Source organism: Capricornis sumatraensis, chromosome 22, assembly GCF_032405125.1.
Source record: "Capricornis sumatraensis isolate serow.1 chromosome 22, serow.2, whole genome shotgun sequence".
NCBI classification, from domain to species: Eukaryota; Metazoa; Chordata; class Mammalia; order Artiodactyla; family Bovidae; genus Capricornis; species Capricornis sumatraensis.
This window is the reverse complement of record NC_091090.1, coordinates 14,859,295-14,885,660: the sequence shown is the minus strand read 5'-3', so window position 1 is coordinate 14,885,660 and position 26,366 is coordinate 14,859,295. Positions and strand designations below refer to the sequence as shown.

General features: G+C 39.7%; 1 protein-coding gene across 1 annotated transcript in view; it reads left to right on the top strand.

The window, feature by feature from the left end:
* The window catches only part of SLC26A8 (solute carrier family 26 member 8), a 73,635-nt gene that overhangs the window by 15,194 nt on the left and 32,075 nt on the right, over positions 1–26,366 (top strand). The window contains exons 3-6 of the mRNA XM_068960857.1: positions 2,542–2,658; positions 4,217–4,398; positions 14,272–14,436; positions 15,118–15,267. Coding sequence (XP_068816958.1) covers positions 2,542–2,658; positions 4,217–4,398; positions 14,272–14,436; positions 15,118–15,267 — 614 coding nt within the window. The remainder of the gene's footprint in view (positions 1–2,541; positions 2,659–4,216; positions 4,399–14,271; positions 14,437–15,117; positions 15,268–26,366) is intronic.

The following is a 26,366-nucleotide window of genomic DNA, read 5'->3' as shown; positions in this document are numbered from 1 at the left end:
CAAAAAATTTTTTCCTATTTTGCTCAAGCTGATTTGAACTGGTTTTCTGTTACTTGCAGTCAATAGAGACTTGCTTAGGGAAAAAATGTGGAAGGGGAACCATAAATTACAAAAGACTTAAGAGATGTATCAACTAATGTGAGGACTTCATTTGATGTAAACACAAAAGTTTGTAAAAAAAAAAAAAAAAAAGTATAACAACCACAAAAGAAAGTGCAATGTGTAATAGCAAATAACTTTTTTTTAAAGATCACCCCAAACCTGCCATACCTCTGGCTCAAGGTCTCTCATAAGGTTGCAGTCAAACTGTCATTCATCTCAAGGCTCTGCTGAGGCTGCCGGATCAGCTTCCAGGCTACTCATGTTTGCTGGCAGGTTTGGGTTTTCCACCATATCGGCCTCTATACGGCTGCTTGAGTATCCTCACAACATTGCCTCTGGCAGGAACAACTGATGTGTGAGGCCCAGTGCAAGATGCAAATGCAGATTCCCTAGTTCAAAAACTATCCAGTATTTTAAGATGATCCAAGTAGAGCATTAAGCCAAGCATGGAGCCTTCTAAGCCCAAGATACTCTGTGACTGCGTAGGGAACACACGCTTGAAGTCAACTTTGGCAGCTGGTGACCTGAATGAAAGAGAGAAAGAGAGCCAGAGAGCAGTAAAGACAGAAAACACAGTCTTCTAGCAACCCAATCCCCAAAGTGACATCTTATCATTTTTGTTGTAGCCTATTTATTATTAATGGAAGTAAGTTATTCCCATATGACCCAGCAATCCCACTGCTGGGCATACACACCGAGGAAACCAGAATTGAAAGAGACACGTGTATCCCAATGTTCATCACAGCACTGTTTCAAATAGCCGGGACATGGAAGCAACCTAAATGTCCATCGGGAGATGAATGGATAAGAAAGCTGTGGTACATATACACAGTGGAATATTACTCAGCTATTAAGAATAATCCTTTTGAATCAGTTCTAATGAGGTGGATGAAACTGGAGCCAATTATACAGAGCAAAGTAAGTCAGAAAGGAAAACACCAATACAGTATATTAACACATATATATGGGATTTAGAAAGATAGTAACAATGACCCTATATACGAGACAGCAAAAGAGACACAGATGTAAAGAACAGACTTTTGGACGCTGTGGGAGAAGGCGAGGGTGGGATGATTTGAGAGAATAGCATTGAATCATGTATATTATCATGTGTGAAATAGATCCCCAGTCCAGGTTTGATGCATGAGACAGGGTGCTCAGGGCTGGTGCACTGGGATGACCCTGAGGGATGGGATGGGGAGGGAGGTGGGAGAAGGGTTCAGGATGCGGAACACGTGTACCCATGGCTGATTCATGTCAATGTATGGCAAAAACCACTACAATATTGTAAAGTAATTAACCTCCATTAAAATAAATAAATTTTAAAAAAAGAAGTAAGTTATTTCACACTTAAGGGGTGAAACTCACTCAAGGACATGAGTACCAATTAGTCACTGTAGATCATCTTACAGATGGTCTACAAGTACAACTATATTTGAGAAATCAGGGAAATTTGAATATTGGATGTTTGATAATGGTAAAGAACCATTATTAGTTTCTTAGGTGTGATGATGGTATTGTACTTAAAAGAGGGCCTTTTTCTAAAACATATATACTGAAAATACCTGCAGATGAAATGACTTAATGTTTTGGATTTGCCTCAAAATAATTATGGGATGGGAGAGGAATGAAGACATTGATGAAACAAGATTGGCCATGAGTTGACCATCATTGAAGTGGGTGATGGGTGCTTGGGGGTTCATTATACTCTGTTTCTGTATAGGTTTAAACTTTTCTATAAAAAAAAGCCTTGCTTGTTTCAGACAATAAGTTTGGCTCACTAGACTCATAATTGATTTCTGATGAGCACACTGGTGTGATGTAAATTGAAGAGAGTTGCTCAGGGCAGGAGTTGTGGACTTGAGACATCAAAGGATGACACCATGTAGGTCAGTCCATTTGCCTCAAAATTTCCAAAATCTCATGGTGCTTCTTAAAAAAGAAATTAAGTACTGAAGAAGGAGCTGAAGGAAGATGCTGGAGTGATTGGCATATGAAAGAAAGACAACACATAGCAACTTGGAGTCAAGTCAGTTAAGTGTGACAATTCTTGCTTTGCCATCTAGCTTTATCTCCAACCCTGGAGGATCCCTAGGGCCTTCTTATACTAGACTGAGGGTGAGAATGGTCTGCTTCTGAGCTGTTGAGATTAAAGGTCTTATTGCTTTGATGTTTGCTTTCCATGATTCACATGAAAGGTGTTTAAGCCTATGATTTAGAATTGAAGTGTAAAAACATGTGATAAAATGGGAAGAGAAGCTAGAAATCAAAGCAGATCATAAAAAGTACTAATTAAGGGCTGTATGCCAAAGGATACTGTTACCATATTCAGCTGTGCACATGGGGCATTTTTATTTTAAACATTCTTTACAGTTTTTATTTCAGGTGACTTTAAAAAGCCAGGCTACCTTTGCTTACTTAAATTATCTTGCTTTTCAGTCCTGATGCTTGGTTTGCTGGCAAGGCATCTGATTCCTCCTCTCAATGTCTCTTATGCAGCTTTCTGTGCTTCAGTAATTTATGGAATTTTTGGATCATGTCATCAAATGTCCATTGGTGAGTTCAGTGCTAAAATCACAGGAGTATATGAAGTTTCCATCTCGATTATTTACTTATTGCTAAGGAACTCAAGTTAAAGTTATGTTTAACAGATAGAGAAAAGAGGCAGAAGATGCATATTCTTTTTTTATAATCTATCTATTTTAATTGGAGGCTAATTACTTTACAATATTGTGGTGGTTTTTGCCATACATCAACATGAATCAGTCACAGTGATATTTTATTCACAGGGTTATTGTTCAGATTTTAGAAACTGAACACTTTCATGCTATTATTAATGTCCCCACCAGACAAACAGGCCCATAAGTTATTAAAGGAATGAAAAGACAAGAGGCATCTTCCTTGTTGAAATTTCCACACTTCGGAATCTGATTATCCTCGACCGAGAAGATCCAGAAATGATTTTGCCAAAACTCCTAGAATGGATCTACTTTTCAGCTGAACCCATAATAACCATACTCCATGAACCTGATTTGTAATAATCATATCAAATTATTAATTTACATTGAGAAAATATTGTCATAGTAATCAAAACACTGAAACCCACAGGGTAAGCACTTTTCTTCCCTGAGTCAAACGACCATCTACTAATTTATAATTCGAAATGACTGTTGCAGAGACCAGACCCAACTGAAAGTCCTGTGATCAGCACAATTACTTCCCCTAGGTGAGCGTGTATAGAAACCAAACCACACAATGCCCTGACAGTCTCAGAAGGGCATTGCCAACGTTCGTGAGTCAAGTGCCTTTTTCTGAGCTTCCACACTGAACAACTGACCAGGCAACCAACGCTGACCATTCTGACTAGCACACTGTTTTCTCCAGATGTGTTTGTATATTCAGTCCAGTTTCCATCCCATTCTGTGGCATGCTCCTGTGCCTTTTTAAGGACACTATTCTACATCTTTACTAAAATTTAGTATCTGTTGATTTTACATTTAAACACTAAAACAGCTATTTTATTCCAATTACTCCAAGTTCTCAGAGAGCATTACAGTCACTTCCAAATACTGATAACAAGGGCTACTAGAGTTTTGCTTCTGTTAGGTAATTTAAAGGTAAAATTTGCCTTTGCCTCCTGCATTCATGTTGATATGAGAAGTAAATAAAATTTTGTTCGATACAGGTTTAGCTCCATGTCATTTTGCACCTATTACATCCTTCTTAAGTGTTTAGGTATTGTTTTTCTTATTATCGATTAGCTTTGTTTCCTGATCCTTTTTCCACCATCTCATTTTTCACCGCTTCTAAGAACAGGCACAGTAGCTGAGCTGGAAATATACATTTCCAGTTTCTCTCTCTTCCTACTCCATATGCCCATTGATACAAAGAGGTTGTTACCTAGGCCAAAAAGATCTAAAATTTCGGAGTTGGTTACAGTATGTGAAACAGAGAGCTTTTCCCTGCTCTTTCTTACTTCTCAGTGGCCACTTTCAGATAAGAAAAGTTGATCAGTTCAAGGACAATGTATGAGACCATGCTTTTCTTTTGTCACCATCTGTCAGTTTACCTGGACTTAAAACCTCACCCTCTGCCTAACTGTTTTCTTTCATAGGTACATTCTTCCTTGTGAGTGCTCTGACAATCAATGTCCTGAGGACAGAGCCATTCAACAGTGGCCACTTATTACTGGGAACTTTCATCCAGGATGACTTTTCTAACATAACCTTCTATGAGAGCTATAACAGATCCTTGAGTTCTGTGGCATCTATAACTTTGCTAACTGGGATTATTCAGGTAGGTCCTGAGTCTCTGAATCCCTGAAGGAAAAAGAAATAAATAAAGGGGCTGGACATGAACCCTTTCCTTGAATTGCTTCTGTTACCCATTGTGATATATCTGGAACTTAAGTGATTTTCTTTTTTTTCCCAAAACTTATGGAACTTATGGATAGACTGACTCCTCAGTGACAAAACTTCTCCCTCTCCAGAAATCTACCACCCCTGGTTTAGGATGAGATACTCAACATTTTCCTCAATCTCTAATATTATAAGACTAAAGAAGGGTCCAAATAGGACTTCCCTGGTAGTCCAGTGGTTAGGACTTCACCTTCCAATGCAGGAGGTGCGAGTTCAATCCCTGGTGAGGGAGCTAGGATCCTGCATGCCTCGTGGTCAAAAAACCAAAACCTGAAACAAAAGCAATATTGTAATAAATTCAATAAGGACTTTGAAAATGGTCTATATAAAAAAAATCTAAAAATAAGAGAAGGGTCTCAGGGACTGTGGCCTAGAGTTCTAGGTTTCATGTTTTAAAAAATTCCTTTATATTCTTTCAACAAGAATAGCATTCGTGGGCTCATATACTGTATTTTTGGTTAGTGGGCATTAGAGTCAGGTGTAAAATCCTTCCTCTCCAATGACAGGACACAGCTAATGGATGATGATATCAATGATTTATTAAAATATCCAACCTTATTTTGGGCAGTGTCTTTGATTTCTTCTGAGTCTACCATCTAAAGCATCACCAATTGAACTAAAGTCATATATTTCAGCTTTATTTCTCTGTCTTCTCAGCTAACCCAAACTCTAGCTAACTTTCTCTGATTTCCCCGAAGCCATCCTTTATTAGGTAAAAACTTATTGGGAGCCTACAAAGGCAGGCTATCCTGGTGGGCTGACCCCAGCCCTGACTCTTACCAACTGTATGACTTACTTGCAGGCCTCAGTTTCTTCATGTTTAAAATGGGAATAATAATATTTGTATTGCAGATCAATACAAATTGCAGATTTGTATCTTGTAAGGATTAAATGAGAAAATGAATGTAAAGCATTCAGCCTAGAGCCTGTCACATAGTAAGCATTAATAAGTTATAATTACAGAGTACAGAGAAATGAAATTGGTACTTTAATAGAAACCAAAAAAAATTTTTTTAAGATATAATACCCATGTTTTAAAAAGTCAGTCTTGCAGGAGAAGACAAAATAACAGGCAGCAAGTCAGCAATCTATTAATTATAAGTAGCCTTGGCATGTTCTTTTTCCTTGTTTGAGCATCACCTTTTTCATATAACAAAGAAGAAGATATTCCATTTACAGGAAGATAGAATATATGTACTTTTCCCTATTCCTTCTAAGAACAACTGAAAAAATTGGAAAGTTATATACAAACCAAATATAAAAAGGCTCTGAAAGGTGGAGAGAAGACAACAAACTGGCTCAGACCCAAGGAACAACACAGTGGAGAGTTCCTTGGGTTTTCTTTTTGCCCCATACATCTTAACTTTGGTGCCAAAGAAGCCAGAAAGCCAAAATGCCAGTGTGGCAGGCCAAAAGAGAAAGTCCCAACAAAAGTCTGTTCTATATAGCCACACGACTAGGAAAGACTAGCAGTTCTGAAAGCATTTACCCAATAACTGCTCTACTCCAGACAAACACCAAGGAAAAAAAACAAAACTCTGTGGTGTTATCCTTACTCATGCCAGTGGTGGCCAAGTGGGGAGCCCAGACTTCCACCTTCATCCAGCTGTAATGAGGTAGCTACCCAGAGTGTTGTCAGAGAAGGCCAGATAGGGAGTCGAGACTTTCGTCTCCACTGGGTAGTAATGAGACTCTCTTCCTCCTCCTTGCTGGAGTGTGTCAGAGGAAGCCTAGTGAAGAGTCAGTTCTTTCACCACAACACAGCATTAATGATGACAACCCCCTCTGTAGCAGCATCAGTGGAGGCCATGCAGGAAGAAATAAAGGCATTTCTGTCTCTCCCAGTCAGGATGGTATCAGTGGAGGCCTAGTGGGGAGCCAGAACTTCCATCTCCTCCCAGTAAAAATGAAGAGTCCCTACTGCCTCAGGTGTCAGTGGATTTTAAGAGGAGAACCTGGACTTCTACCTTACCAGGCAGTAACAAGGTAACACCTTCCCCTCTCAGCACTTTATCAAAATAAGATGGCTAAAACAGAACATTTCAGTAAGACCCAGAATCTTATAGCATAGTACATGCAATGTCAGTAGCTGAACTGAAAATAACTTGTCATATCAAGAACCAAGAACATTTCAACTTTAATGAAAAAAGGCAATAAAAAGATGCCAGCACTGAGATGAGAGGTGTTAGAATTATCTGGTATAAATTATAAAGCAGCCATCCTAAAAATGCTTCAGCAACCAATTATGAATATGCTTGAAACAAAGTGAAAAAATAGAAAGTCTCAAAAAATAAATAGAAGATATAAAGAAGAACCAAATAGAAATTTTAGAGCTGAAAAATACAGTAACCAAAATTAAAAATTCAAAGAATGGACTCGATAGCAAAATGGAAGAGACAGAGTAAAGAATCAATGAACTTGTAGAAAGAACAACAGAAATCACTCAGTCTGAACAATAGAAAATAGACTGAAAAAAATTTAATGGAATCTCAGGGACAAGTGGGACTATAACAGAAGCTCTAACATTTGTGTCTCATAAGCATCCCAGAAAGGGAGGGGAAAAAAGATGGGACTGAATTACTTGAAGAACTAATAGCTAAAAATGCTGCAAATTTGACAAAAGATATACTTCTACAGTTTTAAGAGCCTTGGAAAATCCAAAACAAGATAAATCCATAGGAATCTATACCAAGACAAATCATAGTCTACGTCTGAAAACTAAAAACAATGAAAAAAAATCTTGAAAGCGGTGAGAGAAACACTTTACCTTCAGTGAGAAAATAATTTAAATGACAGCAGATTTCTTATCCGAAACCATGGAGACCAGAAGGAAATTGCACAATATTCTTTCATTTGCTGAAAGAACTATTAATCCAAAAACATTGTTGTTGTTGTTCAGTTGTGTCTGACTGCAGCACACCAGACTTCCCTGTCTTTCACCACCTCCCAGAGCTGCTCAAACTCATATCCATGGAGTCAGTGATGCCATCCAACCATCTTGTCGTCTGCCATCCCCTCTCCTGCCTTCAGTCTTTCCCAGCATCAAGGTGGCCCTTCGCATCAGGTGGCCAAGGTATTGGAGCTTCAGCTTCAACATCAGTCCTTCCAATGAATATTCAGGATTGATTTCCTTTAGGATGGACTGGTTTGATCTCCTTGCAGTCCTAGGCACTCTCAAGAGTCCTTTCCAACACCAAAGTTCAAAAGCATCAATTCTTCTTCACTGAAGTCCTCTATATGGTCCAACTCTCACATCCATACATGCCTACTGGGAAAACCATAGCTTTGACTAGATGGACCTTTGTTGGCAAAGTAATGTCTCTGCTTTTAAATCGTTATCTAGGTTTGTCATAGCTTTTCTCCCAAGGAGCAAGTGTCACGGCTGCAGTCACCATCTGCAGTGATTTTAGAGCCCAAGAAAGTAAAGTCTGTCACTGTTTCGATTGTTTCCCCATCTATCTACCATGAAGTGATGGGACTGGATGCTATGATCTTATTTTATTTGAATTTTGAGTTTTAAGCCAGCTTTTTCACTCTTGTCTTTCACCTTCATCAAGAGGTTCTTTAGTTCCTCTTCGCTTTCTGCCATGAGTGTGTCATCTGCATATCTGAGGTTATTGATATTTTTCCTGGCAATATTGATTCCAGCTTGTACTTCATCCAGCCCAGCATTTCTGAAAATAGCCTTCAAGAATGAAGGAGAAATCAAGATATATGAAGGAAAACTAAGAGAATTTATCACCAGCAAGACCTACCCTAAAAGAATGGCTAAAAGAAGTTCTCTAAACAGAAAGGAAACGATAAAAGAAGGTACCTTGGAACATTGAGTAGGAAGAAAGAACAATGGAAAAGGGAAAACATGGATAGATATGGTAGTTTTCTTTGTCTTCTTAAGTTTTCTAAATTATGTTCAATGGTTGAAGCAAAAATTAGACCACTGATGTGGTTCAAAATGCATATGGAAGAAATATTTAAAACAATTCTTTTATAAACAAACATATTAGGAGGTAAATTTTCTATAATTTGCTCAAACTGGTAAAATGTTTATACCAGTAGGCTGTGATAAGTTATGTATATATAATGTAATACCTAGGACAACCACTTCAAAACCTATACACTCAAAAATGCTATAGATAAATCAAAATGAAATTCTAAAGATGTTCAAGTAATGTGTGAAATCAGAAAAAATAAAAGATGATAAATAGAGCAAACAGAAAAATGGCAGGCTTAACCCTTAACATATCAACATTTACATTTAAGATATCAACTAAATATTTAGAAATATGCCGTCTGCAAGAAACACCAAAAATAATAATTAGGTTGAAAATTTCAAAAAGGGAAAGATGCATCATGCAAATATTAAAGGAAAGCAGGACTGACTATATTAATAACATAAAATAGACTTCAGAGCCAAGAAAATTACCAGAGGTAGAGAAGGACAGCACGTAATAATAAAAGGCTTGCTCTTCCAAGAAGATGGAGCCGACCTACATATATATGCAACAAACAGCAGAGCCCCAAAATATGTGAAGCAAAAGCTGATGTAACTGGAATGGAGAAACAGACAGATGCAAATCCACAGTTACAGCTGGAGACCTCACCACTCCTCTCTCAACAATTGATAGAACAACTGGACAGAAAATCAACAAGGATATAGTAAAATTCAAAACATCAACAATGCCAATAGGACTCGAGACATTTATAGACTACTCCAACTAGTAACAGCAGAATACACATTCTTTTCAACAACCCATGGAACTATACAGCAAGACAGACCACATCCTGGGCTATAGAACAAACCTCAAGACATTTAAAAGAATTGAAGTCAAACAGTGCATTCTGTGACCACAGTGGAATCAAACTAGAACTCAAGAACAAAAAATTGACAGGAAAGTCTCCAAATCCCTGGACACTGAACAACACACTTGTAAACAGTCCATAAGTCAGAGAGGAAGTTTCCAGGGAAATAAATACACTGAAGTAAATGAAAATAAAATGTACCAAAATTTCTGGGACACAGCTAAAGTGGTGCTGAAAAGGAAATTTATAGCAGTGAAATGCATATAGTAGAATAAAGAAAAAGTCTCAGATTAATAATATAAGCTCCCTCTGCAAGAATCTAGAAAAATAAGAGCAAATTATACCTAAAATAAGCAGAAGGAAGGAAACAATAAAGAGGAAAAGAGAATGAAACTAAAACCTGAAAAGTTCACACGCTGATGATTCCATTTATGTAAAATTCTTGAAGTGACAAAATTATAGAAGTGGAGAACAGGTTAGTTGTTGCCAGGGATTAAAGATGAGTAGAGATCAGAGGATGGAGGTTGGAGGCAGAGATGGGAGGTGAGAGTGCTGATGAGATTATTTTTTATCTTGTCTGTATTTGATGTCACTATCCTAGTTGTGGCATGTAGTATAGTTGTGCAAGATGGGGAAAACTGGGTACACAGGATCTCTGCATTGCTTTTTTACAACTGTATGTCAACCTACAATTGTTTACAATAAAAAGTTTTAGAAAAGTCTGAACTAAATAATAACATCTAACAATTGTTGCTATGTGCTGTCAGTGTTCAAAGCACTTTACATGTCTTATCCTCATTTGGTCCTCACAACACCCCCCTATATGAGGGTAGGTATTACTCTGTACTTATTTTAAGGAAACAGAGGTATAGAGAGGTTAAGTGAATTGCTGACGATCATGTAACCAGTAAGATCCCAAACTGGGATTCAGACTGTTTGTCTGCCTCTAGAACCTGTGCACTAGATAATCTTAAAGTGCACACTAGTATTAATAAAAATGAAGAGTTCACTGTCAAAAGAATATGAAGTGGGGACTTTCCCTGGCAGTCCAGTGGTTAAGAATCCATGCTTCCACTGCAGAGGGCATGGGTTTGATCCCTGGTCAGGAAACTAAGATCCTGCATGCCATGTGGCTTGTCCAAAAATAATTTTAAAAAAGATGAAGTGAAGGAATAGTTTTTAATTGGGATGGAGTTGTCTGGGAAGGACGCAACCATTTATTAAACCTTTCCTTCATTCGCCAAACATTTAGTACAGAACTTCCTCGACTTATGATGGGGTTACATACTGATAAACCCATGGTAATTTGAGAATACTGTGAGTTGAAAATACATTTAGTAAACCTAGCTTACCAAATATCATAGCCTAGCCTGGCTTACCTTAAACATGCTCAGAACACTTACATTAGACTGTATTGGGCAAAATCATGTAACACAAAGCCTATTTTATAATGAAGTATTGGATATCTCATGTAGTTTGTTGAATATAGTACTGAAAGTGATCAACAGAGTGGCTCAGTACAGAATAGTTCTTAGTGTATCAATTGTTTCCCCTCATGTCTGTGTGGCTGGGTGGGAGCTGTGGCTTACTGCCACTGCCCAGCATCACAAAAGAGCAGCATATTGCAGAGGGCTAGCCCAGAAAAAAAAATCAAAACTCAAAATACCATTTTTACGGAATGTGTAGTGCTTTTACACCATTGTACAGTCGAAATTAAAACTATTAGAATGACTGTAATTTGGGACATGTCTCTACCTGTTTTCAATAAGGATGACAGAAATAGGTTTCATGTCACAGACCAGTTCTGGCTGATTGACAGTGATGACTAGAAAATTATGTTAACACCAGATTCTGAGGCCGCATCGCAGCTGGGCAAGGAAGAGTTCAATGGTTCATTATAGATATCTGCCATTTACGAGGTTGAAGGAAGGCATAGCATGAAGAATGAGTGATATAGAGACTTCCCTGGTAGTGCAGTGGTTAAGAATCCATCTTGCAATGCAGGGGACACAGGTTTGGACCTCTGGTTGAGGAACTAAGATTCCCACATGCCGTGGAGCAACTAAGCCCTCAGCCGCAGCTGAGCCTGCACGCCACAAATAGAGAGTCCTTGTGCCTCAACAAAAGACCCTGCATGACACAAGGAAGATCCTGAGCGCCGCAAGTAAGACCCAAGGCAGCCCCCCCAAGAAAGAGAATGAGTGATACATATATTTGAGGTTTTCAGGTTTGAGCTAAGTGTTTTACATGTATTCTGTCATGTAATCCATACAAAACACTCATGTTGGGTATTATTCATTTCATAGACAAGGGAACTGAGGTTCGGAGAGTTTAAGAAACTTGTCCAGACGCACTCAGTACAACACTTTCTGAAGGAGAGAGGTTTTATTGAGCTCTTTTTACAGTTTTTATTTATTTATTGACTGCAGCCCTCGGGCTTTCTCTAATTGTGTGGAGTGGGGTGGGGGAGCTACTCTCTAGTTGCGGTGGGCGGGCTTCTCATTGTGGTGGCTACTCTTGTTGCAGAGCAGAGGCTCCAGGGACCACCAGCTCAGTAGCTGAGGCACACAGGTCCAGCTGTGGCGTTCTCCTGGAGCAGGGATCAAACTTGTGCCTCCTGCATTGGCAGGCAGATTCCCAGCACTGGACCACCAGGGGAGTCCTATTGAGCTCTCGAAAGAGATGATAAACCTGGGTTGGCAGAGAGGGAAGAGGGGTTTGGGCATAAGCACAGAAGAAATCAGTCAGTCACACAAAAGACAGGAAACAGATTGGCCTGACTAGAGTCAAGGAGCACTCTGGGCAGTAATGACCAGAGATCAAGGGAGACAAAGTGCTCAACTAACTGAAAGCTTTGAAACAAAACGCTCTTAAGGCTAATAGATTTGCTCCTCCAAGTTTGTTTTCTGAGAGTTCCTGGTGTAGCGGAATATGAAGCAGTGACAAGAGAAGGTTTCAAGACTTTGCTTTTCTTTCCCCATCTTCTTCACTGGGCTGTCATTTTTCTTAACCTGCCCTCTTAAGAGGATTGGAGCTCGCCCTCTAGCCATAATTTTCCACTTTTTTTTAAATTATAAAAGATGAACAAGTATATTGCAAAAGTCTCTAATAATAAAAGAGTATATAAATTACAAAATATTGCCCGTAACCTTTAATCAACCATTCCCCAAAGGCAACTTCTGTTAATAACTTGGCATCTATCCTTTTAAATCCTTTGCTTATGTGTTACATAGCATTTAAAAAATACATTTACATATGCCGTATTTTACGTGTATTTATATTTAATCCTAATTAAAAAGTCATGACCAACCTAGATAGCATATTGAAAAGGAGAGACATTACTTTGCCAACAAAGGTCCGTCTAGTCAAGGCTATGGTTTTTCCAGTGGTCATGTATGGATGTGAGAGTTGGACTGTAAAGAAAGCTGAGAGCCGAAGAATTGATGCTTTTGGACTGTGGTGTTGGAGAAGACTCTTGAGAGTCCCTTGGACTGCAAGGAGATCCAATCAGTCCATTCTGAAGGAGATCAACCCTGGGTGTTCTTTGGAAGGAATGATGCTAAAGCTGAAACTCCAGTACTTTGGCCACCTCATGCAAAGAGTTGACTCATTGGAAAAGACTCTGATGCTGGGAGGGATTGGGGGCAGGAGGAGAAGGGGACGACCGAGGATGAGATGGCTGGATGGCATCGCTGGCTCGATGGATGTGAGTCTGGGTGAACTCCAGGAGTTGGTGATAGACAGGGAGGCCTGGCGTTCTGTGATTCATCGGGTTGCAAACAGTTGGACACGACTGAGCGACTGAACTGAACTGAACTGAAAGACATAAATTCAGTTTAATTATTCTTCCTAAACATCAAAGGCCCAAATGTTTAATCTGGAGCCCAGGTTGTTTTAATGCTTTCCTTTGTGAAAAGCTGCGTTTCTCACAGGGGTGTTAACATGCCATGGGGAGGGCTATCAGAGGCTCCACTGGGCTTCCCTGGTGGCTCAGTGATGAAGAATCTGCCTGCCATTGCAGGAGACACAGGTTCAATCCCTGTCCCACATGCTGCAGAGCAGCTGAGCCCGTGCACCGCAACCAGTGAGTGTGCTCTGGAGCCCGGGAGCTGCAGCTACTGAGGCCCAGGCACCCTGGAGCCTGTAATTGGTAGCAAGAGAAGCCATCTCAGTGAGAAGCCCTCGCGCCGCAGCTAGAGAAAAGCCCACGCACCAACTAAGACCCAGCACACGCAAAAATAAATAAATAAAAAGTATTGTTAAACAAGATTTTAGTGAAAAGGACTTTAAAAAAGCCAAGTCTTCTTTGTCACTGATTACCCCACATCCACAAGATCGGTAGATCCTAGGGTAAGAACGTTGACTTACATACTCATGAAGAAAGAAAGGAGTGTGGTCTTATGTTTGTAAAGGAGCCTCTGAATCAATACCAAGGACCTGCTTTTAGCTCATCAATTTCAGTTGATTAGGGAAATAGAAATGAGTTATCAAAGGGGATTTCCCTGGTGGCCCTTTGGTAAATAATCCGCCTGCCGATGCAGGGGACCCAAATTTGATCCCCGATCCGAGAAGATTTCACGTGCCATGGGGCAGCTAAACCTGTGCACCAACAACTGCTGAGCCTGACTACTTTGGGCCTGTGTGCCACAACTGCCGAAGCCCGTGTACACAGAGCCGGTGCTCCACACCGAGAGAAGCCACTGCAATGAGAAGCCCACGCAGCTAGAGAGTGACCTCCACTCGCCACACCTAGAGAAAGCCTGTGCACAGCAGCAAAGACCCAGCACAGCTCCCCCTGCCCAATTCTTTAAGTTAAAAGAAAATTATTAAAGGGGCCTAAACTAACTTTTTTTTGTTGGAACCTCTGGAGATGGCCTAATGGGGTGCCATTGCTGGTTTGATGACATTCCTCCTCACTCTGGTTTTCTTTTCCATCTGAATCCCCCTACAGCTGTCTATGGGCATGTTAGGTTTTGGCTTCATTGTCACTTACATTCCGGAGGCTGCAATCAATGGTTACCTGGCTGCCACAGCCCTGCATGTTATGCTGTCCCAGTTGACCTGCATCTTCGGAGTTATGATCAGTTACAATTCTGGTCCCATCGCCTTCTTCTACGTGAGTAATTTCTACCATTACCCAGAGTAACAGATGCTCCTCCCCTTGCCTCCAAAAAGAAGTAGAGAGACTCTTGCATAGGTGGCTGGGTCAAGAGGGTCCTAGAGGTAATTTCACCTCTTTTAGATATACAGTCTTGATTAATTGCAGGTGCCAGTTGGACCATGTTCTCAGTTGCATTAATCATTTCACCCTCAGCCTTTTAAACTAACACGATTTATATTAAAATTTGGTCTTTTAGATAACTGTATCTATCATAATTCTTCCCATCATGTAACTCATAACAGACATGTATCCTAAAGCATCTTAAGAATATACAATGCAAAGTTGTCCCTGAATGCAACAATGGCCCAGAAGTCAAGGGAAACACACATGGTCTGGGCAAATTGATAAAGAGTAGGCTAATAAACAGAACTCCTGGGTCCTTTCCATTACGCTGAAACACAGAAAGTGTATTCTCTTCTTGTTGGACATTATTGTCTTTTAACGTATCTTTTCCAACTTAAAAAATTGTATATCCACCTACTTGCCCTCCCTGTTCTAGTCATGCTCATAAAGATCTCTATGCACAGCAACCTTGCCCAGGGACTTCTGTTTGAACTAATTTAGCAAGTGTCATTTTCTAGATTTAGGCAATTATTACATCCTTTCCTAAGCCTCTGTAATTTTGTTTTCTTTCAGAACATAATTAACTACTGTTTAGGTCTCCCTAAAGCTAATTCCACCAGCATCTTACTATTTCTAACCAGTATTGTTGCTCTGAGAATCAACAAATGTATCAGAATTTCCTTCAATCAATATCCCATTGAATTTCCCATGGAAGTTTTTCTGGTAGGTGTCTTTTTGCTTTTGTTTTGCTAAGTTAATTTTTACTGGAGTATAGTTGCTTTACAGTGTTCTGTTAGTTTCTGCTATACAGCAAAGTGAATCAGTTACACATATTAATATATTCCCTCTTTTTAAGATTCCCTTCCCATTTAGGTCACCACAGAGCACTGAGTAGAATTCCCTGTGCCATACAGTAGGTTCTTATTACTGGTCTGTTGTATCCATGGTAGTGTATATAAGTCAATCCCAATATCCAAATTCATGCCACCCCCTGCCCCTCTTGGTACCCCTTTGTTTGTTCTCTACATGTGTGTCTCTATTTCTGTTTTGCAAATAAGTTCATCTGTTCCATTTTTTTAGATTCCAATATAAACAATATTATATGACATTTTTCTCTTTCTGATTTACTTTACTCTGTATGACAATCTCTAGATCCATCCATGTCTTTGCACATGGCACTATTTTGTTCCTTTTTATGGCTGGGTAATATTCCATTGTATATATTGTTGTTCAGTCACTCAGTCATGTCCAGTCTTTGCGATCCCATGGACGACAGCACACCAGGCTTCCCTGTCCTTCACCATCTCCCAGAGCTTGCTCAAACTCATGTCCATTGAATCAGTGATGCCATCCAACCATCTCGTCCTCTGTCATTCCCTTCTCCTCCTGCCTTCGGTCTTTCCCAGCATCAAGGTCTTTTCTAATGACTCAACTCTTCGAATCAGGTGGGCAAAGTATTGGAACTTCAGCTTCAGCATCAGTCCTTCCAATGACTATTCCCGATTGATTTCCTTTAGGACTGATTGGTTTGATCTCCTTGCAGTCCTAGGGACTCTCAAGAGTCTTCTCCAACTCCACGGTTCAAAAGCATCAGTTCTTCGGTGCTCAGCCTTCTATATGATCAAACTCTCACATCCATACATGCCTACTGGAAAAGCCATAGCTTTGACTATACAGACCTTTGTTGGCAAACTGATGTCTCTGCTTTTTAATACGCTGTCTAGTTTTGTCATTGCTTTTCCTCCAAGGAGTAAGCGTCTTTTAATTTTATGGCTGCAGTCACCATCTGCAGTGATTTTGGAGCCCAAGAAAACAGAATCTGTCACTGTTTCCATTGTTTCCCCATCTATTTGCCATGAAGTGTGGGACCGGATGCCATGATCTTAGTTTTTTTTTTTATTTTTTTTATTTTTTTAATTTTAAAATCTTTAATTCTTACATGTGTTCCCAAACATGAAACCCCCTCCCACCTCCCTCCCCATAACATCTCTGTGGGTCATCCCCATGCACCAGCCCCAAGCATGCTGTATCCTGCGTCAGACATAGACTGGCGATTCAATTCTTACATGATAGTATACATGATGGAATGCCGTTGCTGAGTTTTAAGCCAGCTTTTTCACTCTCCTTTTCCACCTTCATTAAGAGGCACTTTAGCTCCTCTTCACTTTCTGCCATAAGGGTGGTGTCATCTGCATATCTGAGGTTATTGATATTTCTCCTGGAAATCTTGATTCCAGCTTGTGCTTCATCCAGCCTGGTATTTCTCATGGTGTACTCTGCATATAAAGTTAAATAAGCAGGATGACAGTATATAGCATTGATGTATTCCTTTCCCAATTTTGAACCAGTCTGTTGTGTTCCATGTCTGATTCTAACTGTTGCTTCTTGACCTGCATACAGGTTTCTCAGGAGGCAGATAAGGTTGTCTGGTATTCCCATCTCTTAAAGAGTTTTCCACAGTTTGTTGTGATCCACACAGTCCAAAGCTTCAGTGTAGTCAGCAGAAGTAGATGTTTTTCTAGAATCCTCTTGCTTTTTCTATGATCCAGCAGATGTTGGCAATTTGATCTCTGGCTCCTCTGCCTTTTCTAAATCCAGCTTGAACATCTGGAAGTTCTCGGTTCATGTACTGTTGAAGCCTAGCTTGGAGAATTTTGAGCATTACTTTGCTAGTGTGTGAAGTGAGCGCAATTGTGGGGTAGTTTGAACATTCTTTGGCATTGCCTTTCTTTGGGATTGGAATGAAAACTCACCTTTTCCAGTCCTGTGGCCACTGCTGACTGAGTTTTCCAAATTTGCTGGCATATTGAGTGCAGCACTTTCACAGCCTCATCTTTTAGGATTTGGAATAGCTCAGCTGGAATTCCATTACTTCCACTAGCTTTGTTTGTAGTGATGCTTCCTAAGGCCCACTTGACTTCACATTCCAGGATGTCTGACTCTAGGTGAGTGATGATCACACCATCGTGGTTATCTGGTTCTTTAAGATCTCTTTGGTATAGTTCTTCTGTGTATTCTTGCCGCCTCTTCATATCTTCTGCTTCTTTTAGGTCCATACCATTTCTGTCCTTTTTTGTGCCTATCTTTGCATGCAGTGCCCTTTGTATCTCTCATTTTCTTGAAGAGATCTCTAATCTTTCTCATTCTATTGTTTTCCTCTATTTCTTTGCATTGATCACTGAAGAAGGCTTTCTTATCTCTCCTTGCAGAATATTCTTTGAAACTTTGCATTCAGATGAGTATATCTTACATGTATCACATTTTCTTTATCTGTTCCTTTGTTGATGGGCATTTAGGTTACTTCCGTGTCCTGGCTATTGTAAATAGTGCTGCAGTGAACATTGGAATGCAAGTGTCTTTTTGAATTATAGTTTTCTCTGGGTATTTGCCCAGAAATGGGGTTTCTGGGACGTATGCTACCCAATAGAATGGTAGTTCTAGTTTTAGTTTTTTGAGGAACCTCCATACGGTTTTCCATAGTGGTTGTACCAGTTTACATTCCCATCAGCAGTGTAGGAGGTTTCCCTCTCTCCACGTTCTCTCCAGCATTTACTGTTTGTAGATTTTTTTGATGATGTCCATTCTGACCAGATGAGGTGATACTTCATTGTAGTTTTGACTTGCATTTCTCGAATAATTAGTCGTGTTCAGCATCTTTTCATGTGACTTTTGACCATCTGTATGTCTTTGGAGAAGTGTCCATTTAGGTTTTCCTCCCATTTTTTCATTGGGTTATTTTTTTTTTTCAATACTGAGCTGCATTAGTTGTTTGTTTATTTTGGAGATTAATCTCTTGTCAGTTGCTTCATTTGCAAATATTTTCTCCCATGCTGAGGGTTGTCTTTTTGTTTTGTTTATGGTTTCCTTTGTTGTGTAAAAGCTTTTAAGTTTAATTAAGTCTCATTTATTTTTGTTTTTATTTTCATTACTCTAGGATATGAGTCAAAAAAGATCTTGCTGCAATTTGTGTCAAAAAGTGTTCTGCCTATACTTTTTCTCTAAGAGTTTTATAGTGTCCAGCCTTACACTATAGTGTACAGCCTTATAGGTCTTTAATTCATTTTGAGTTTATTTTTGTGTATGGTATTAGGGAGTGTTCTAATTTCATTCTTTTACATGTAGCTGTCCAGTTTTCCCACCACCACTTATTAAAGAGGCTGTCTCTTGGGGGAGAATGAATACACGTATAAGTATGGCTGAATCCCATTGCTGTTCACCTGAAATTATAAAATAACAAGTTTTTTAAAAAGAGGCTATCTTTTCTTCATTGTATATTCTTGCTTCCTTTGTCATAGATTAGGTGACCATAGGTACCTGGGTTTACCTCTGGGCTTTCTATCCTGTTACATGTATCTGTATTTCTGTCTTTATGCCAGTACCACACTGTCTTGATAACTGTAGCTTTGTAGTACAGTCTGAAGTCAGGGAGTCTGATTCCTCCACCTCCATTTTTCTGTCTCAAAATTGCTTTGACTGGTTATAGTCTTTTACGTTTCCATACAAATTAATAGGGATTGAATTGAATCTGTAGATTGCTTCAGTTGTCTAGTCATTTTCACAATATTGATTCTTCCAATCCAAGAATAGGGTATGTCTCTCAATCTGTTTGTGTTGTCTTTGATTTATTTCATCAGTATCCTATAGTTTTCTGAATACAAGTCTTTTTGTCTCCTTAGGTAGATTTATTCCTAAGTATTTTATTCTTTTGTTGCAGTGATAAGTATGAATTGTTTTCTTAATTTCTTTTACCGATATTTCCTTGTTAATGTATAGGAATACAACAGATTTCTGTGTATTGATTTTGTACCCTACAACTTTACCAAATGCACTGATACACTCTGGTTATTCTCTGGAGGCCTCTTTAGAATTTTATATGTATAGTATTATGTCATCTATAAAACAGTGACAGGTTTACCTATTTTCCAATCTGGATTCCTTTTATTTCTTTTTCTTCTCTGATTGCCATGACTAGGACTTCCAAAACTATGTTGAGTTATTACTTAGTGATAGTGATGAGAGTGGACATCCTTTTCTTGTTCCTAATCATAGAGGAAATGCTTCCAGTTTTTCACCAGAGAGAACAATATTTCCTGTGGGTTGTCATGTATGGTTTTTATTATATTGAAGTAGGTTCCCTCTATATCCACTTTCTGGAGAGTTTTTTTTTTTTATCATAAATGGGTGTTGAATTTTGTCAAAAGCTTTTTCTGCATCTGTTGAGTTGATCATATGGTTTTTATTCTTCAACCTGTGTATGGTGTATCACATTGATTGATTTGCTTATATTGATGAATCCTTGCATCCCTGGGATAAATCCCATTTGATCATGGTGTATGGTCATTTTAATGTTTTGTGGGGTTCTGTTTGCTAGTATTTTGTTGAGGATTTTTGCATCTGTGTTCATGAGTGATTTGTTGTTGTTGTTGTTCAGTCGCTCAGTCATGTCCAATCTTTGCAACCCCATGGACTGCAGCACACCAGGCTTCCCTGTCCTTCGCCATCTCCCAGAGCTTGCTCAAACTCATGTCCATTGAATCAGTGATGCCATCCAACCATCTCGTCCTCTGTCATTCCCTTCTCCTCCTGCCTTCAGTCTTTCCCAGCATCAAGGTCTTTTCTAATGATTCAACTCTTCCTTCTAATCAGGTGGGCAAAGTATTGGAACTTCAGCTTCAGCATCAGTCCTTCCAATGACTGTTCATGATTGATTTCCTTTAGGACTGACTAGTTTGATTTCCTTGCAGTCCTAGGGACTCTCAAGAGTCTTCTCCAACACCACAGTTCAAAAGCATCAGTTCTTCAGTGCTCAGCCTTCTATACGGTCCAACTCTCACATCCATACATGCCTACTGGAAAAGCCATAGCTTTGACTATACAGACCCTTGTTGGCAAAGTGATGTCTCTGCTTTTTAATACGCTGTCTAGTTTTGTCATCGCTTTTCTTTGAAGGAGCAAGTGTCTTTTAATTTTATGGCTGCAGTCACCATCTGCAGTGATTTTGGAGCCCAAGAAAATAGAATCTGTCACTGTTTCCATTGTTTCCCCATCTATTTGCCATGAAGTGATGGGACTGGATGCCATGATCTTAGTTTTTGAATGTTGAGGTTTAAGCCAGCTTTTTTACTCTCCATTTCCACCTTCATCAAGAGGCACTTTAGCTCCTCTTCACTTTCTGCCATAAGGGTGGTGTCATCTGCATATCTGAGGTTATTGATATTTCTCCTGGAAATCTTGATTCCAGCTTGTGCTTCATCCAGCCCAGCGTTTCTCATGATGTACTCTGCATATAAGTTAAATAAGCACAGTGACAATATACAGCCTTGATGTACTCCTTTTCCTATTTGGAACCAGTCTGTTGTTCCATGTCCGGTTCTAACTGTTGCTTCTTGACCTGCATACAGGTTTCTCAGGGAGCAGGTAAGGTCATCTGGTATTCCCATTTCTTGAAGACTTTTCCACAGTTTGTTGTGATCCACACAATCAAAGGCTTTAGCATAGTCAATGAAGCAGAAGTAGATGTTTTTCTGAAATTCTCTTGCTTTTTCCATGATCATCAGTAATATTGCCCTGTAATTTTCCTTTTTTGTGTGAGATAGCTTTGTTTGGTTTTTATATCAGAGTGATGGTGGCCTCATAGAATGAGCTTGGCAGTGTTCCTCCTGCTGCAATTTTTTGGAAAGATAAATGTTAACTCTTCTCTAAATGCTTGATAGAATTATGAAGCCATATGGTCCTGAACTTTTGTTTGTTGAAAGATTTTTTTCTTGGGTGCACTGGGTCTTCATTGCTTTTGCATGGGCTTTCTCTAGTTGCAGTGAGCAGAACTGCAGTGAGCAGGGACTGCTTTTCGTTGCAGTATGTGGGGGTTTTCATTGCGGTGACTTCTCTTGTTGCAGAGCACGGGCTCTAGGCCCACAGCCTGCAGTAGTTGCAGCACCTGGGCTCACTAGTTGTGGCACGTGGGAGCAGTCATTGCAGTGTATGGGCTTCATTGTTCCACGGCATGTGGAATCTTACCGGAACAGGGATCAAACCCGTGTCCCCTGCATTACCAGTTGGATTTTTATCCATTGCACCACCAGGGAAGCTCCGCTTGAAGATTTTTAATCAGTTTCAATTTCATTACTTATGATTGGTTTGTTCACATTTTCTGTTTCTTCCTGGTTCAGCCTTTGAAGTTTGTTCTTTTCTACGAATTTGTCCCTTTCTTCTAGATTGTCCATTTTATTGGCATACAGTTGCTTGTAGTAGTCTCTTGTGATCCTTTGTGTTTCTGTGGTGTCAGTTGTAACTTCTCTTTTTCATTTCGAATTTTATTGATTTGAGCCGTTTCCCTTTCTTCTTGATAAGTCTGGCTAAAGGTTTTGTTTAACTCTTTAAGAACTAACTTGTAGTTTCATTGATGTTTTCTATTGTTTTCTTCATCTCTATTTCATTTATTTCTGCTCTAATCTTTATGACTTCTTCCTTTCTATCAACTTTGGGTTTTGTTTGTTCTTCTTTCTCTAGCTGCTTTAGATGTCAGATTTTGTTGCATCCCTTAGGTTTTGAATCATTGTGTTTCCATTGTCATTCATTTCTAGGTATTTTTATTTCCTCTTTGCTTTCTTCAGTGATTAATTGGTTATTTGGTAGCATATTGTGTAGCCTCCATGTGTTCGTGTTCTTTACAGTTTTTTTTCCCTGTGATTGATTTCTAATCTCATAGTGTTGTGATGAGAAGATGCTTGATATGATTTCAGTTTTCATACATTACCGAGGCTTGATTTGTGACCCAAAATGTGGTTTCTCCTGGAGAATATTCTGTGTGCGCTTGAGAAGAAAATGGATACTGCTGCTTTCAGATGGAATGTCCTGTAAATATCAATTAAATCTATCTGGTCTAATGTGTCATTTAAAGGTTGTATTTCCTTATTAATTTTCTGTCTAGATGATCTGTCCATTGGTGTAAGTAGGGGTTTTTTTGGTAGGTGTTTTATACTCCAAACTCGTGGCTCAGGTCATTTAAAATAAAACAAAAAGCAAGTAACCTAGGAAGGGAAATGTTCATAGGAGAATTGTAAAAATAATATTTTTAAAACATATGCTGATTCATAACAAAGCTGAATATATACATTTAATTTTAAATGCTAGCTTATATTTTTTAAACATGCTTATTTTTTAAAGGATTTTTATCTGTTACGTCTTTTTCATACTATTTGAAAAATAGGGTTTTTATTCCCTCTTGTGATAGTAATACAGGCTCATTCTATCCATTTTTGGGGGGGGCCCTGCTACACAGCTTGTGGGATCTTAGTTCCCCTACCTGGGGTCAAACGTAGGCCGCTAGGAGTGGAAGCATAGAGTCCTAACCACTGGATGGACTATCGGAATCCTAGCAATTTTTTTTTTTTTTATAAAGGAGAAAAAAATGGAGGAAAAGAAATTCCTATAGCTTCACTATCCAAAGTCAGCTACAATGATATTTCTGTACTTTCAGTTATTCACATCTTCTTCTTTCAAACAAATACGTAACCGACTATGCTCAGGTGAATTTCTGTGTTCTTCCATGTAGAGGTTTCATTTCTATTTTAACATAGCAGCAACCACACTCTTATTCAGCCTCCTTTCACTCTCATTCTGCTACAGTAAAGAAATTGAGGGAGATGAGATGTTAAGTGAATCCGTGTCACCAAGTGGCAGAGCTGGATTCAGGGAGGAAGCGTTCCTGGTGGAAGTGTGCGCTTATGTGTATGACCAGGTTTTTTTGACATCTTTTGTTTTTTTAGATCAGGTTGGTTGTGTTAGTCACTCAGTCATGTCCAACTCTTTTTGCGACCCCATGGACTGTACCCCGCCAGGCTTCTCTGTCCATGGGATTGGTCATGCAAGAACACTGGAGTGGGTTGCCATTCCCTTCTCTAGGGGATCGTCCCGACCCAGGCATCAAACCCAGGTCTCCTGCATTGCAGGCAGATTCTTTACTGCCTGAGCCACCAGGGAGGCCCAAAATGTGCACTGTGAGGCAGCCAGGAGGCAAACCTGGAACCTTCTGATCCGTCCGCAGTCAGACGCATTACCCGTTGCACCGCTGGATAAATATGGCTCTTTTTTCTTTTTGAGAATATATTTTTTTAATGTTGTCTAAATGATAACATTTCTTGTTTCTTTTAAGAAATCTAGGGGATTTCCCTGGCAGTCTGCTGATTAGGATGCCTCGCTTTCACTATGGATGACGCAGGTTCAATCCCTGGTCCAGGGAACTAAGATCCCACAAGCCATGTGGCATGGCCGAAAAAAAAAATTTTTCTTTTTAAAATTTATCTTGTGCAGTTATATTTGACATTTTGACAGTAGTAAAGCCATTTTCATAAATAAAGCTCAGGTTTTTAAAGTCAGCATTTCTTACAAGGATCGCTGAATCTTTGGGCATCCATGAGAATTATTTTCCCTTTAAGAAGTGTTCTGTGACCGAGATATTTAGAATTCACCATGTGCTCGCCTGTATCTTCCAGCTGCCCTTGTAGTTAAGCAGGACCATGTGACTTTGGGGCCAAAGCATATGAAAACAGGCATGAGTCCCCGGTGTTCTTTCTTCCCCTGCTGTAGTGATCGTAGGGGCTATACATTGAGATGATAGAGTCTCCAGGTGGAATTAGCCTAGATCTCCAAGGCACTGTTTGCAAAGAAGCTGCCCTGAAGAGACACTGACCCACAATGGACTTCTCATGGGCAAAAAAATAACTTTCACGTGTTAGGGCACTAAGATCCCATGGTCTGTATATTGCCACAGTATAACTTATTCTATGCGAACTAATCCAGAGCCACACTCTCCATGATTGAAAGAGTATGGGAATTGCTTTGGAAACGGACACCAAGCTCTGTCTCATAACTGTTGTCTACTTCTTGAGGGGTACATTCTTTCTTCCTTGGAATAGTTAAAAAGCTATCAGTTAATAAAGGGCAAAGGTGAATGGCTGCTTTTACAAAAGGCCTTCCCAAACACTGTACACAAAGAGTGGAGCCCTAGAACCCGGGACAGTGTGCATGAGGAGTCTGGGGACTGGAGTCAGGGGCAGCCGCTCCTCACGGAACCCAGACCAGCTGCTGCGTCTTGGGAAGCTGAGGCTTCGGAGTGGCCAGCAGATGGCATCTGTAACACAGGCGTCAGTGCACTCTGTCTATCTCTGTTTCTCTGTCCCTCTTTCTTGCCAGCTTTATTCAGGTATAAAACTGTAAGATATTTGACGTGTGCACCAAGACGTATACATTGTAAAAGGATGTCTTCCATCTAGTGAATTAACACAGCCATACCTCATGTACTGATCCTTTTTTTTTTTTTTCCTGGTGAGAATATTCTCTCTTAGCAAATTTTAAGTATATAGTACAATGTTATCAACAATAGTCACCATGTTTTATGTCAGATCCTTAGATCTTATTCATCCTATAGCTGAAAGTTTGCACTGTTTCTTCAACTTTCTTAATGCCCTTACCCCGCAGTCGCTGGCAACCAACTTCTTGTCTGTTAGCTATATAAAGATCACAGAGCTTCTCTGTTGGTTCAGATCTTCCTTCCATTCTGATCTGTAGGCTTCCTAGGGGTCATCATCTGATCAGAGCATCACAGGTAAACCAACTACTCTTTGTTGGTATGAGTCCAACTGTTTTCTTTTTCTTTTTTCTTTTTAGATTGCACATATAAGTGATTCCATGCAGTATTTGTCTCTCTCTATCATAATGCCCTTAAGGTCTATCCACATTTTCCCAAACCAACCCTTTTTTAAGAGACATCAGCAGCAGGGATCATAGTGATGTCCCTTTAAGCAACCTCAAAGGCTTTAATGTTAACATTCAGTTCAGTTCAGTCGCTCAGTCGTGTCCGACTCTTTGCGACCCCATGAATCAGGGCTATTAGGAAAGGAGAGAAGTAAGTGGATAGAGGATGCTGTAGGTTGACTGTGGCTCACAGACTGGTTTGTGAGCCACAGTTAAGATGTTTCTTTGGGGAATGCTATAAATAATTAGGATGCACCATGAAGTGAAGGGGGGGAATAAACTGAGCTCCAGCCATAAATGTTGGTGGAGACTTTGAATTATTGCAATTTAGGCATCAAACTTTGTTGTGACCTGATTTATACTTGAAGGTTATTGAAGTCTGCAATACATTACTATGCTTCCTTGATGGCTCAGTGGTAAAGAATCTGCCTGCCAATGCAGGACACATAGGTTCAATCCCTGGGTGGGGAAGATCTCCTGGAGAAGGAAATGGCAGCCCACTCCAGTATTCTTGCATGGGAAATCCCATGGACAGAGGAGCCTGGCGGGCTACAGTCCATGGGGTCGCAAAAGAGTCAGACACATCTTAACGACTAAACAATAACATTACTTATACACGTGTCAAGTCAAGTGACAGGGAACATTTTCTGCTACATAGCAGGGATTTAAAATCGGAAAAAGACAAGACCTCCATGTTTCCCCTGGAAATGAAGGAAGTACAGGACAGAGGATGAGAGCTGCTGTGGTGTAGGTGGTGAAAAGCTCACAGCACCCCCTCAGAAACTGCTCAGATGTGCTGGAGGAAACCCAGCAATCTGTCCTTCAGATGGTAGTCTCAAATCTTAAGGGAAAATTTCAAGGCAATATTTGAGATCCAGGTTTAAAAAAAATAACAAAACCTGACAACTCAAGAGTTCCACAGATATGAGAAATTGTATATACTGTATATTCATAATTAATGTATATGTGTGTATTTGCATATGTATATATTCAAGCTGTATAGCAAACACCAAAAACAGCACCACTGGTAGTTGTCTTTGGGTGATTTATTTCTGTTTTTAAACTTT